Consider the following 15,872-nt stretch of genomic DNA (forward strand, 5'->3'; position numbering starts at 1 on the left):
TAAAATAACATTTCTATTTTTTTCCTGTGATGGCAAAGCTGAATGTGAAGCAGTCATTACTGTAGTCTTCAGTATGAAATGATCCTTCAGAAATCATTCTAATATGCTGATTTAATGCTTAAGAAACATTATGAATGTTGAAAAGGTTGTGCTGCATAATATTCTTGTAGAAACTGTAATACTTCTTTCAGGATTCTTTGATTAATTAAAAGTTCAAAAGAACAGTTATTTGAAATAGAAATCTAAAAAAAGTTCTGACCCCAAAGTTTTGAACTGCAGTTTATGTAAAATCGATAATATATAGTATTATGCAACCCTGATCCTTTTGAGTTTTCTCATTTTGTGATTCATAAAACATGCAAATAAAGTTATATAAAGGTTATATAACATGATATTCACAAATCTAAGTGTGTAGGAAGTAACCAATGATGAGACACACTCAAATAAAAACTAAAATAATGTTTTGCAACTCCTGTTTTTTAAGCGTTGTTGTGGGGGATATCAAAAAGTTTGAAAACACCTGATTTAGACAAATTATGCACAGCAAATCATAATACTGAATAATTTAACAGTGCTTTAACAAAAAATACAAGCATAACATTTCTGTTTAAATGCCTCATAGACTTGAAAAAACTTTACTGTACATATTTTATAGTACATTGCATCTTTACAGGGAGTTTGGAGGGATCTGCAGCACTGAAGTGCCTTCAAGCCATCTTAAATTTAAAGAAAACACATAGCAGCAAACTGCTGATCTCATGCTTATTTGATGTTACCCCATCACATACCCTACACATGCCTACATACTAACAGAAAAGGTTTCTAAAATTTTAAATTTGAAATGATCAGTAAATACAAGAAATGCATAGAAAACTAGAGGTGTGTTATTTATATGAAAAAGTAATGTTTTATATTCAAGAAGAAATGTGACATATGGCTAGGTAATTAGGTCAGGCCACAGGATAGGGCATATGTGTAGCTTCCTCTTCAACAAAACACTACAGTTTTTGCTGTGCTGGGTACACTGTTGTGGAAAGAGTGCACAGTGAAGATGAGAAACCCATTGTGAGCTTTAGAGAAAGGTCACACATCAGCTCATGCCTACTTGCCTCACATTAGGCATAACAGCATTGTGAGTGAGTTTGTGGATGTTTTATTTTCTGTGGTGCTGTTGTCATACTGTACAAGATATGCACTGACCTATTTTTGCTGTTAGGATGGGTTGGGGGAGGGGGTTCAGGGAGGAAGGTGAATAAAGCCGTCAAACTCATGGTCAGATTAAATCTTATAAAGCATCACATCATCAGGAGGCAGTAAAGGGGAACAACAGTTTGTGCTTAAATAAATGTAATGCAGTATTCTTAGTTTGTTTTGCAATGGAGTTTAGTTCAGGGCTCAGCATTAAATAGTCATTTTTTCCTGTTAATGTTGTAGGGAGAGTACTTCAGATTTTTCTTTAGCTTTTATATGTGTCAGAAAAACATATTTTAGCAATGTCATATAAGCAAGAGGTCTATTAGAATATTATATAGTTCAAAATTAAAGGGATAGTTCACCCAAAAATAAAATGTTGTCATTAATTACTTACCTTCATGTTGTTCCAAACCTGTAAGACCTTTGTTCATCTTTGGAACACAAATTAAGATTTTTTTTAAAATTATTATTATATTTCTTATGAAATCCCAGAACAGTTTATTTTCCTCTGTGTCAGTCTTCGACATGCATTCACGATAGTACCTCAACGCATGCATGTGCAATCCTGGGTCAGAATGCCAGCTCTTGCGCCAGCAGCATCACATGTGTACGTGGTACTGTCGTGAATGCATGTCGAAGACTGGCAGAGAAGAGAAAAAATTAATAAAGTTATTTTTGTTTTCTTTGCACATAAACAGTATTATAGCTTCTTAAAATGAAGGTTGAACCACTGATGTCACATGGACTATTTTATCGATGTTCTTACTACCTTTCTGGGCCTTGAACATAGTAGTTGCATTGCTGTCTATGCAGGCTCAGAAAGCTCTCGGATTTCATCAAAAAATTTGCATTCTGAAGATGAACAAAGGTCTTATAGATTTGGATCAACATGAGGGTGAGTAATTAATGACAGAATTCCCATTTTTGGGTGACTGTCCCTTTAAACCAAAGAAGAATGTCTTTGAGCAATACACAGTAGTGGTTTGGTTCCTAAATGAATCAGTGTTCAAATTAGAGTAATTTATTTAATGATTCAAACATAAATATAGTTACTTTTTTGGTTCTAAATGAATCAGCATTTTTAATTAATTGATTGAGTGAATGATTCAATGACTCACTCATAAGGACTATTGCTGCAACAGAACATGCAAATTTAGCTACTATATAGTAAATTACAAATGGTATGTAAAATGAAGTATGTCTGAATTCCCCCCTACTGAAAAAAACAGCTAAAACCAGTCTAGGCTGGTTGGCTGGTCTTAACTGGTTTGAGCTGGAAGTAGTTGGTTTTAGCTGGTCTCCCAGCCTGGCCAGGCTGGAAAAGTGGCCAAAACCCCTCTAAAACCAGCCTGCTGACCAGCTATGACCTAGGCTGGTTTTAGCTGTTTTTTTTTCAGCAGGGATAGTATTCATAAAACAGTAGGTGCAAAGTACCCTGATGGCCTACTTCCACAGAGATTCTGAAGTGCACATATCACAAAGTAAGATGGAAATTTTGTTATCAGATGTAGTACATACTCAGAAAGTATGCAGTTTCGGAACATTCTTTTGATGTTATTTGTCCACATTTGAGGTTCTTGTAACGGTAAGAGAAAACGGTCTTAGAACAACAGTCTTGGAATATTCTTTTGATGTTATTTGTCCACGATTGAGGTTCTCATAATGGTAAGAGAAAACGGTCTTAGAACAACAGTCTCAGAACCTTGTTTTGATATTATTTGTACTCGATTGAGATTCTCGTAACGGTAAGAGACAACAGTCTCTTACAGTCTCAGAACGTTGTTTTGATGTTATTTGTACTCAATTGAGGTTCTCGTAACAGTAAGAGAAAACGGTCTTAGAACAACATTCTCGGAACGTTCTTTTGATATTATTTGTACACAATTGAGGTTCTCATAATGGTAAGAGAAAACATTAAGAAATAACGTTGTCATAACAAGTATAAAATATCAAAGGGAATGTTTGTCCAACATTTGTTTAATCCGTAAAAACGTTCTCATAAAACAAAATATGGGCGTTTCAAACATAGAGAGAAAATTCAAATATAAGATTCTCATAATGTTATGACAATGATAGATTAGAATGGTCCTCAAACATAAAAATAAAAAAAAAACTGGACAGTTTGAACATTTACAAAACATTCATAAATAACGTTTTCATAACTTAGGGGGAATGTTAGCAAAACATTCTTGGAACACATTTTTGTTGACTGGGAAGGTGCATTACAGGGCATAAGTAATGCATTAAAACTATATTTATAATGCATCATAAAGTCTTTAAGTGAAGTGGTACCAGTCACTCTTTCTATTGTGATAAAATCACATCTATATTAGCCAGTTGGACATTACATAAACACTATTGGACAACAATATTCAGTACATCACAAAAATCACACACACACACACACACACACACACACACACACACACACACACACACACACACACACACACACACACACACACACACACACACACACACACACACACACACACACATGTTGGGTTTACATGTTTTATGGGGACATTCCATAGGCGTAATGGTTTTTATACTGTACAAACCGTATTTTCTATGGCCCTACACCAACCCTACACCTAAACCTAGCCCTCACAGGAGATTGGGCACGCTTTTACTTCCTCAAAAAAAAAAAAAAAACTAATTGTGCATGACTTTTTAAGCCTGTTTCCTCATGGGGACCTGAGAAATGTCCCCACAAGGTCAAAATCTACTGGTATTCCTATCCTTGTGGGGACATTTGGTCCCCACAACGTGATGAATACCAGGTGCACACACACACACACACACACACACAAAAACGATTTTATTTATTAGGCATAAAATGACAAAGCAACACTCTCACATGAGTAACGGAATCTCTCAGACTGGCCCAGCATCATCTTAATTGTTGGGCCTATGGTTTATAAAATGGTAAGGGTAGAACACACAGTGCAGAAAATGAATTCCTCCATATGTTTAGTTCAACTTAGGGCTCCGTGAGTGGAGAACGCCCTGAGATGTCCTCTGCTAAAACCCTCCCTTGCGGTATGCTGCAGTCTTGCAGAGGCAGAGCATTGCCTGTAGTGTCTCATTGAAAGTACTCATTTGGGCCTGATAATGGATGAATCTCCTCCAGGACATGAACTTGCATGTTTCCTCCCTCCCGAAAGAGCACAGAGCCTTTTTACTTGGGGCAACAAGTCATGCGAGCATCTTTGCCCTTTCAAGACTTACATAAATCATCATTTACAGCCTGAGAAAAGCTATACATGTGTATGTGTGCTACAAAAAGCCTTTCAGAGGTGTAAAACTTCCCTCTTTTCCTTCTTTCATTTTGTTTTCCCTATGGGCACTCTTGTGTTAGGTGGTGTGTGTGGTGAAAAATTTCAAAGGGAAACCCTTACTGAGTGAGATACCGCCGGAGGAGAGTGTGTCCAGTGGTCCCATGATCACTCAGCCCAGGATGGAGCACACTATGGAGAAATACATAGCGTCCCAGGTATTCAACCCGCATTCATGTACACTAGAATGTACACTAAAACACCTTGTTATTGTGGCCAGTTTCTATCTGCAATTACATTAATGGGATAGCTCACCCAAAAATGAAAATCTGTCATTAATTACTCACCCTCATGTTGTTCCAAACCTATAAGACCTTTGTTCATCTTCAGAACGCAAATTAAAATATTTTTGATGAAATCCAAGAGCTTTCTGATCCTGCATAGACAGCAACTAAACTACCACATTCAAGGGCCAAAAAGGTTGTAAGGACTTTGATTAAATAGTCAATGTGACATCAGTGGTTTAACCTTAATTTTATGAAGCTACGAGAATGCTAATAATAACTATATCCACAATAATGGACAATTATTATAATGGACAGTCCAATAGTCTCGGAACATTCTTTTGCTGTTATTTGTCCACGATTGAGATTCTCGTAATGGTAAGAGAAAAAGGTCTTAGAACAACGGTCTCTGAACATTCTTTTGGTGTTATTTGTCCACGATTGAGGTTCTCGTAACGGTAAGAGAAAAAGGTCTTAGAACAATGGTCTCTGAACATTCTATTGATGTTATTTGTCCACGATTGAGGTTCTCGTAACGGTAAGAGTAAAAGGTCTTAGAACAACTGTCTCGGAACATTCTTTTGATGTTATTTGTCCACGACTGAGGTTCTCGTAACGGTAAGAGTAAAAGGTCTTAGAACAATGGTCTCTGAACATTCTATTGATGTTATTTGTCCACGATTGAGGTTCTCGTAATGGTAAGAGTAAAAGGTCTTAGAACAACGGTCTCTGAACATTCTTTCGATGTTATTTGTCCACGATTGAGGTTCTCGTAACGGTAAGAGAAAAAGGTTTTAGAACAACGGTCTCTGAACATTCTTTCGATGTTATTTGTCCACGATTGAGGTTCTCGTAACGGTAAGAGAAAAAGGTTTTAGAACAACGGTCTCTGAACATTCTTTCGATGTTATTTGTCCACGATTGAGGTTCTTGTAATAGTAAGAGAAAAAGGTCTTAGAACAACGGTCTCTGAACATTCTTTTGATGTTATTTGTCCACGATTGAGATTCTCGTAACGGTAAGAGAAAAAGGTATTAGAACAACGATCTCTGAACATTCTTTCGATGTTATTTGTCCACGATTGAGGTTCTTGTAATGGTAAGAGTAAAAGGTCTTAGAACAACGGTCTCTGAACATTCTTTCGATGTTATTTGTCCACGATTGAGATTCTCGTAACGGTAAGAGAAAAAGGTTTTAGAACAACGGTCTCTGAACATTCTTTCGATGTTATTTGTCCACGATTGAGGTTCTTGTAATAGTAAGAGAAAAAGGTCTTAGAACAACGGTCTCTGAACATTCTTTTGATGTTATTTGTCCACGATTGAGATTCTCGTAACGGTAAGAGAAAAAGGTATTAGAACAACGATCTCTGAACATTCTTTCGATGTTATTTGTCCACGATTGAGGTTCTTGTAATGGTAAGAGTAAAAGGTCTTAGAACAACGGTCTCTGAACATTCTTTTGATGTTATTTGTCCACGATTGAGGTTCTCGTAACGGTAAGAGAAAAAGGTCTTAGAACAACGGTCTCGGAACATTCTTTTGGTGTTATTTGTCCACGATTGAGGTTCTCGTAATGGTAAGAGAAAAAGGTCTTAGAACAACGGTCTCGGAACATTCTTTTGGTGTTATTTGTCCACGATTGAGGTTCTCGTAACGGTAAGAGAAAAAGGTCTTAGAACAACGGTCTCTGAACATTCTATTGATGTTATTTGTCCACGATTGAGGTTCTCGTAACAGTAAGAGTAAAAGGTCTTAGAACAACTGTCTCGGAACATTCTTTTGATGTTATTTGTCCACGACTGAGGTTCTCGTAACGGTAAGTGTAAAAGGTCTTAGAACAATGGTCTCTGAACATTCTATTGATGTTATTTGTCCACGATTGAGGTTCTCGTAACGGTAAGAGTAAAAGGTCTTAGAACAACGGTCTCGGAACATTCTTTTGGTGTTATTTGTCCACGATTGAGGTTCTCGTAACGGTAAGAGAAAAAGGTCTTAGAACAATGGTCTCTGAACATTCTATTGATGTTATTTGTCCATGATTGAGGTTCTCGTAACAGTAAGAGAAACCGGTCTTAGAACAACAGTGTCACAGGTTGTGGGAAGTGAGGAGAAAATGGGAAAACATGATGGAACCAGGGAGTCAAAAACAAACTGAATATTTAATAAATCAAAACTGGGAAACATAACGTCTTGAAACAACATTAAGACAGGACAAAGAAACTCAGGAAGGGAAGGGCTATAAATACTAAACAAACGAGGAACTAATGAGGAAAATTAATAAACACAGGTGGATGGAATAACTAATTAACTAAACAAGAACAGGAAACAGACCATATAAGGAAACACAGGAACTAAGGAAGGGAGGAAAACACGGAACATGGATATGACAGTCTCCGAACATTCTTTTCATGTTATTTGTCCTTGATTGAGGTTCTCGTAATGGTTAGAGAAAAAGGTCTTAGAACAACAGTCTTGGAACATTCTTTTGAAGTTATTTGTGCACGTTTGAGGTTCTCGTAATGGTAAGAGAAAAAGGTCTTAGAACAGCAGTCTTGGGACGTTCTTTTGAAGTTATTTGTGCACATTTGAGGTTCTCGTAACGGTAAGAGAAAAAGGTCTTAGAACAACAGTCTCTATTGACTGTTTTTTTTTTTCGCTCATCAGCTGAAAAAAATCATTCTGAAAGTGATTCTATAGCGACATTGTTCCTCTGTGCCATTATCATTATACTGTAGCTGTGGTGTGGACTTTGTTATTCTCATGAAATTAGAATGATTATTAGAACTTTATAGTTATCAAAGTTACCATCCTTGATATAAAAAGCCTTAACTCTAATATAGATGAGCTTTTTACATATGTCTCGTACAAGACCATTCATCCGCACTTTAAAAATTTGCAAAACAACATGTCATCTTTATGTGGGTCATCTTATGACTTTGCCTGTGGCAGTTTTCAGTTTGCAGCATTAAAATTTTAACTCTGACTGTGTGGATATGAATTTAAAACGTTAAATGGTATCAGATGTTTTGAAGGACAGATGTTTTGAAATTTTGAGGAACAGCAGCTGTTTGATAAACAGTCCTTTACTTTTAGCTTTTCTTCTTTTCTTTTTTTTTGAGTGCTGAACTCAATCTCGGTTCAGTTACTTTCATAGAATAATAAAATACTTTTGATGACAGACATCACATTAAACAGCCTTCGGACACTGAATAGTATGTTCTGAATGTTAAATGTTCTTCCCTTGTAAATCCCATTATTTCTTTTCAGTATGTTCATTCGGTTGCTTTGCCTCAGGGCAGAATTTCTTGTATCTGTGTCACAAGAGATCAGAGTTAGTCAGTGGGTTTATCTTCCAGTCTCAGGAAAAAATAGGCACATCCAGCTGAATGTATCTCTTTTACATGCTGCTTTTGAACTAAAAAGCTGGATTAGACATGCACACCCTTTTTGAAGTTATTGTTTATTTCTAAATACATGAATGTTATTTTCATTTTCCTTTCTCAGTATCATCCACTGACCGGTGTTTTCACCTCGTCGTCCACAGATCAGATATACACTGCTGATTGTTTCAGTATTCAACAGCATTGTTCAGCAGGGCTGCCATACAATATTCAACAGGTAGTCGGTCCCCTTGAGGTCATGAACTCACAGTCTGGTAGCAGATATTGTCGCCTTTGAACTCCATTATGCATCACGATCAACCGAAGTCCCACCCATCTTTGATTAATAGTTCAATATGACTTCCCAGGATTCATTTTGGATTCATATAAGGTTGAGCCCAGGGGCTCCGTGAGGCAGTTCATCAAGATTACGTGTAAGCCCAAGACATATGCACCTGCAACGCATGGCTAGCACTCAAACCACACTTGGTTATTTCAAGGCTACGTCATTAATCTTTAAGGTAGTTATTATTTATTCCTTACAGCCTTTAAAAAGTGTGCACCAGGTCTTTGACTTTGCAATGAAATGGAAGGTGGAAAAGCAACTTTAAAAACTCCTCGAGTTTCAGACATTAAAAATAGAGGAAGTATCAAATTCTTGTTTTAGTCAGATTTCATATGGTTTAGATTTTTATACCATTTTCAAGAATTAAAAGTAAAAATAGTGTCTTTACACTCTGAATACATGCATAACTTGCCTATCTTTGTCACTTTCAGCTAATTTTCATTTTTGGGTGAACTATTCTTTTAGTCATTATATTCAAAAGGTTTTTAATTCATTCATAAGTATCATTAGGTTTTTAGGGAGTTGCACCACACAACCTAAACTAACCTTGCCTTTTCATAAATTGGTTAACTTATCTAATGTTTGAGGATAAATATTCATTTTCTGTTTTCATGTCCTGTTTTCTGTATTTGTATTTTTCCAATGAGTGAGGCGCTTTTGTTATAATGTTTAGACAAATCAAAAAAAAAAAATTACTCCAAACTACCTTTTTTTGGGGTAAGAATTTCATTCTTATTATCTGACTTTTTTCTTCATTATGATATTAGGACAGTTTTTATCACCCTGACATTGTCACAGCATACAAGGAGGCAGAGACAGAGGTAAGTATAAAATGTAAAAGGTAAGTTTATTGACAGGTTGGTAAGTATATTGAAGCAGGTATTGAGGTGAGTATTCTTATCTGAGAAGTTCCAGAGTTCGTGTGAGTAAATCCAACGGGATAAACAGGTAAACATCCAAGAGTCCAAGATAGTCCAAGTGAGAGTGCGATCGCAGGGATGTGATCTGTAGATCAGACAACGAGGAATGAACCAGTCCGGGTTTATATAGGGGAGAGGTAAGTGGATTCAGGTGTGTAATTAGAAGTCAGGTGATTGTGACCGTGTGTGTGTGTGTCTTCAGTGGGCGTGGCTGGTGGATCTGGCTGTGGTAGAACTCTGACATTACCCCCTCCTCCAGGGGCAGCTCCCGACGCCCCTCTCCGACATCGAGGGCGACCTCGACCACGAGGGGCAGGACACTCTGGGTGGCTCTGATGGAAGTCTGTCAGAAGTTGGGGATCAAGGATATCGTCTCTGGCCACCCAGGATCTTTCCTCAGGTCCATACCCCTCCCAGTCGACAAGGTATTCCAGGCGACTTCCCCGACGTCGGGAATCCAGGATCTCTCTTACGGTGTAGATTGAGGGTTGATCCAGGATCTCGGGAGGAGGGGTCTCAGCTCCAGCTCCAGGGTTATCTGTGGCAGAGGGAAAGTAGGGTTTAAGGAGTGACACATGGAATGTGGGATGGATTCTGTACCTGGGTGGGAGCTGAAGCTGATATGTCATCTGCCTCAGGACCTCGAATGGACCAATGTAGCGGGGACTCAGCTTCCAGCAAGGTAACCTCAGCCTGATGTCTCTAGTAGATAACCATACCTTGTCTCCAGGTTGGTATAATGGAGTGGGTCTTCTACGAGCATCGGCGAATTCCTTGTGGCGTCTGATGGCTCATTGGAGGTGGCGGTGAGCTGAGTCCCACACTCTCTCGCTCTCTCGGAACCAGTAGTCAACAGCTGGAACATTCGTGGGTTCCTCCGTCCAGGGGAACAGCGGAGGCTGAAAACCGAGTATGCACTGGAAGGGGGTTAATCCGGTGGTGTCCTGACGTAGGGAGTTCTGTGCATACTCGGCCCACGGGAGGAACCTGCTCCAGCTGTGTTGGTCTGCAGAACAGTATGACCTGAGGTAACGTCCAAGCTCTTGGATCTTTCTCTCAGTCTGGCCGTTGGTTTGAGGGTGGTATCCTGAGGAGAGATTAACAGAAACACCAAGTGACTTGAAAAATGACTTCCGGATGTGTGAAATGAATTGTGGACCCCGGTCCGACGTGCTGGAAGAGTAATTCGGCGGTGTTCATAGTCGTGGGTAAGCCTGCCAAGGGGATGAACTTGCAGGACTTAGAGAATCGATCCACTACTACCAGCACACAGGTGTTACCTTCTGAGTTAGGGAGGTCCGTCACAAAGTCTACCCCAATGTGGGACCAGGGTCTCTGCGGGATGGGTAATGGCACCAGCTTTCCTGTGGGCAGATGACGAGGAGTGTTAGAGGTGGCACAGACTGAGCAGGCTCTTGGAGAGTGGCTTCTTGGATCCAGGTGTCAATATCCCACTGGATGGGGCTAACAATGAGGTTGGTGGGGATGATGTTCTCTGGTTCGATAGCTGCATCGTTGGAGAATTGTCTGGATAAAGCATCGGCAGGTATGTTCTTGGATCCGGGACGGTAGGTAATCTTGAATTGAAAACGGGTGAAGAATAATGCCCATCTGGCTTGACGGGGGTTGAGTCGTTTGGCTTCTCGAAGGTACTGGAGGTTCTTATGATCAGTGATGATTGTGAACGGATGGTTAGCCCCTTCCAGCCAATGACGCCACTCTTCCAAGGCGAGTTTGATGGCGAGTAACTCACGATTGCCTACGTCATAATTTTGCTCCGCCGGAGACAGTTTCTTGGAGTAGTAGGCACAGGGATGGAGGAGAGTGGAGTCACCAGCTACTTGAGACAGCACTGCTCCGACGCCGATGGTGGATGCATCTACCTCAACTACAAATGGTAAATCGGGGTTGGGATGATGTAGGAGAGGAGCAGTGCTGAAGATCTTCTTGAGCTGTTGGAAGGCTTCGTGGGCAGAGCTGGTCCAGACCAGGTGTTTAGGTCGACCACGTAGGAGGGAGGTCAGGGGTGCAGTGATGATGCTGTAATCCTTGATGAACCGGCGGTAGAAGTTGGAAAATCCAAGGAATCGTTGAAGTTCTTTGACTGTACTGGGTTTGGGCCATTTCTGGTTGGACTGCACCTTGTCCTGGTTCATTTGCACACCCTCGGGACTGATGTTGTAACCTAGGAACTGAACGTTAGTCTGGTGGAACTCACACTTCTCAAGCTTGAGGTATAACTGATGTTGACGTAGGACTTGAAGGACCTGATGGACGTGCTGGCGATGTTCGGCCTGGTTCCGGGAATAAATCAAAATGTCGTCAATATAGACTACCACAAATTTATGCAAGAATTCCCGGAACACCTCGTTCATAAACGTTTGGAAGACTGAGGGACTGATGGACAAACCGTACGGCATAACCAAGTATTCGTAGTGGCCAGTAGGTGTTATAAATGCTGTCTTCCACTCGTCTCCCTCACAAATACGAACAAGGTTGTATGCACTCCGCAGGTCCAGCTTGGAGAAAATGTGAGCCCCACGGAGTTCCTCGAGGGTGGCAGGAACGAGTGGAAGAGGGTATGGTTGTTGAATTATCTGAGAGTTAAGCTGACGATAATCAATACAGGGACGGAGACCTCCATCCTTCTTACCCACGAAGAAGAAGCTTGAAGCAGCTGGTGAGGTGGATTGGCGGATGAATCCTTGCTTCAATGCTTCCTGTACTCCTCCATCGCCTGGTGCTCCGGGTTGGACAATGGGTAAATGCGTCCTTTAGGTAATTGAGCCCCAGGTAGCAGATCGATGGCACAGTCCCATGGCCGGTGGGGAGGGAGATGGGTGGCAGCTTGCTTGCTGAATACATCCTCGTAATCCATATACTCCGCTGGGATTTCCACCTTGCTCGCAGTCTCAGGGCTTTCAATTTTGGTAGATGCGAGGGTCAACGGGGCAGCAACTGGAGAAGGTAATCGGGTAAAACAGTTCTTCAGGCAATGTTTACTCCACCTGAAGATGTCACAGGGGTCCCTGCGGAGTTCTGGATGGTGACGATGGAGCCATGGACGTCCTAGAATGATGTCAACAGTAGAATTCTCCAGTACCAGAAACTTGATCCGTTCTTGGTGAAATAATCCAACTTGAAGTGTGATGAATGGTGAGGAATACCGAATCCGCCCATGTCCGAGTGGTTTTCCTTGGATGGTCTTGACGGAGAGTTCAGGACTATGGCGGTGACGCTGCAGATGAAGAAGGTCTAGGCATTCTTGTGAGATGAAGTTTCCAGATGAGCCTGAGTCGATTAGGGCAGAGACACAGAGATCTTGTTCAGCAGTATGAAGTGTAACAGGTATGAGAGTCAGATGAGCAGTTTCAATGTCTGATTGAATAGTACTCACCACTGGACGTGGGGGTCTGACGGGACAGGTTCGCAGAAGATGACCAGCTTTCCCACAGTATAAGCAGAGTTTGTCCTTAATTCGCCGTTGGCGTTCCGACCATGACAGTCGTGTGGAGTCAATTTGCATAGGTTCTGGTACTGGAGAGCAAGCTGCCATCATAGCGGGCTGAGGAGCGGTTTCAGATGGCTGGCAGGCGGCTAGACGCTGGGATACCCGTGTCGCTCGTTGAAGAAAGGTTTCCAACCCGATGTTATCATCATAAATGGCCATGGCAGCGTGGATGTCTGGGTGGAGACCGTGACGATAGGCACCCAGCAGTGAGGTTTCATTCCAGCCGCTAGCCGCCGCCAGCGTTCGGAACTGAAGGGTGTATTCATGGATGGAAGAAGAGCCTTGTCGCAGTCGAAATAGTTGATCAGAAACGGTGAGTACATCTGTAGTGGTACTGAAAACCTCAGAGAAATGACATGTAAATTGCTCAAAGGATTGTATTACAGGAGTTTCAGCCTTCCATATAGATTTCGCCCATTGCAGGGCTTTTCCGGTAAGTAGAGAAATGAGAAATGCTACCTTTGATTCTTGCGTAGGGAATTGCTGTGGTTGCATCTTGATAAACAGTTGGACCTGAAGCAGGAAACCGCTACACTCAGCCGCTTCTCCCAAAAACGTGTTTGGTAATGCCATGGGACTTCCTGAGGCAGATGGCGGTGCGGGAAATGGTGTTAGCGCCGCTTTGAAGGCCTTGATGAGTTCGGTGAGTTGATCTGGTGCAGATGTTTCCTCGTTGTCCATTTTGTTGTTGGTCTGATCTTCTGTCACAGCATACAAGGAGGCAGAGACGGAGGTAAGTATAAAATGTAAAAGGTAAGTTTATTGACAGGTTGGTAAGTATATTGAAGCAGGTATTGAGGTGAGTATTCTTATCTGAGAAGTTCCAGAGTTCGTGTGAGTAAATCCAACGGGATAAACAGGTAAACATCGAGTCCAAGATAGTCCAAGTGAGAGTGCGATCGCAGGGATGTGATCTGTAGATCAGACAACGAGGAATGAACCAGTCCGGGTTTATATAGGGGAGAGGTAAGTGGATTCAGGTGTGTAATTAGAAGTCAGGTGGTTAGATGGCTGGTGGATCTGGCTGTGGTAGAACTCTGACAGACATTTCTGAGCGTATGAATGAGAAATATTTTAAATCAAAAACATGGTATATTATACATCTCACATTCAAATGATTTGATATATGAATTTATGGAAGCCCGTTTCCACCACTGAATAAAACATAAAATCTCACAATTCTGACTTTCTTCTCAGAATTGTGTGATACGAACTCATAACTCAGACTCTTTTTCTCTCTTAAAGTCAGAATTGCATGATATAAACTCGCAATTGTGAGTTATAAAGTCAGAATTGCATAATATAAACACAATTGTGAGCTGAATTGTGAAGAATTGTGAGTTGAGTTTCTAACTGTATAACATGTCAGCTGCTTATATCAAGCACTTTTCTCAGAATTGCTTGATATAAACTCACAATTGTGAGAAATAAAGTTAGAATTGGGATTTTTTTTTTCTCACAAATGTAGGTTTGGATCTCACAATTCAGATTTTTATCCTTGCAATTGTGTTTATATCTCACAATTCTGACTTTTTTTCACGTAATTTTGACTTTTTTTCTCTGAAGTGATATAAACATGCAATTGTGTGTTATAAATTTTATCTCTTACAATTCTGACTCTTTTCACGCAATACTGACTTTTTTCTCAGAAGTGATATAAATACACATTTGTGTGATATAAAGTCATACAGTAACTGCAAGGTATAAATCGCAATTCCGAGAAAAAAAGTGAAAATTGCAAAATATAAAAATACGCAATTCTGAAAAAAGTAATTGTAAGTTTATATCTTGCAATTCTGACTTTATAACTTGCAGTTGAGTTTTTTTACACAATTCTGACTTTTGTTCCTCAGAAGTGATATAAATATCTGAATTGTGAGTTAATATCTTGCAATTCTGACTTTATAACTTGCAATTGTATGTTTATAGCATGCAATTCTGCCTTTTTTTCACACAATTTTCACTTTTTTTCTCCGAAGTGATATAAACACGCAATTGTGTCATAAAGTTGCTATTACAAGATATAAACTCTTCTGAGAACAATTCTGAGAAAAAAAAACATATTTGCATTTGTGACTTTATAACTTGCAACTGTAAGTTTATATCACGTAATTCTGCCTTTTTTTCACGCAATTTTGACTTTTTTCTCTGAAGTGATATAAACAATGCAATTGTGTGTTATAAAGTTGTAATTATGAGATATAAACTTGCAATTCTAATGAAAAGTCATATCTTACAATTCTGACATTATAACTTGCAATTGTGAATTTATATCAAAATTCTGAGAAAAAAGGTCAGATTTGCGAGCTTTTTTCACACAGTTTTTTTTCTCAGAAGTGATATACTGTAAACATGCAATTGTGTGTTATAAAGTCATAATTGTGAGATATACAGTCTTTTGAGAATAATTCTGAGAAAAACATATTTGCATGTATGACTTTATAACTTGCAATTGTGAGTTCTATGCAATTCTGACTTCATTTTTCAGAATTGCGAGTTTATATCTTACTATTCTGAGAAAAAAGATGAAATTACAAAATATAAACTTGCTGATTCTGAGAAAAGTCTGAATTGTGAGTTTACCTTGCAATTCTGACTTTATAACTTGAAATTGTAAGTTTATATCACGCAATTCTGACTTTTTTCACACAATTTGACTTTTTTTCTCAGAAGTGATATAAATACACATTTGCGTGATATAAGGTCATACAGTAACTACTCACAATGCTAAGAAAAAAAATTCAAAATTGCAAAATATAAACTGGCAGTTATGAGCTTTTTTTACTCAATTCTGACTTTTTTTTCTCAGAAGTGATTTAAACGTGCAATTGTGTATTATCAAGTCATAATTGTGAGATATAAACTCTTCTGAGAATAATTCTGAGAAAAACATTTTCGCATTTATGACTTTATGTCATGTAATTCTGAATTAAGTTTTTATTTATTTTTTTATTTTA

The 15,872-nt window shown here is 39.5% G+C and overlaps 1 protein-coding gene across 1 annotated transcript in view; it reads left to right on the top strand.

Moving 5' to 3' along the window:
- plppr5a (phospholipid phosphatase related 5a) overlaps positions 1 to 15,872 on the top strand; it is a 64,739-nt gene that overhangs the window by 46,084 nt on the left and 2,783 nt on the right. The window contains exon 5 of the mRNA XM_073848885.1: positions 4,556 to 4,690. Within this exon, the coding sequence (XP_073704986.1) occupies positions 4,556 to 4,690 (135 nt within the window). The remainder of the gene's footprint in view (positions 1 to 4,555; positions 4,691 to 15,872) is intronic.

The sequence above is a fragment of the Garra rufa genome, chromosome 10 (assembly GCF_049309525.1).
Source record: "Garra rufa chromosome 10, GarRuf1.0, whole genome shotgun sequence".
In the NCBI taxonomy this organism is placed as follows: Eukaryota; Metazoa; Chordata; class Actinopteri; order Cypriniformes; family Cyprinidae; genus Garra; species Garra rufa.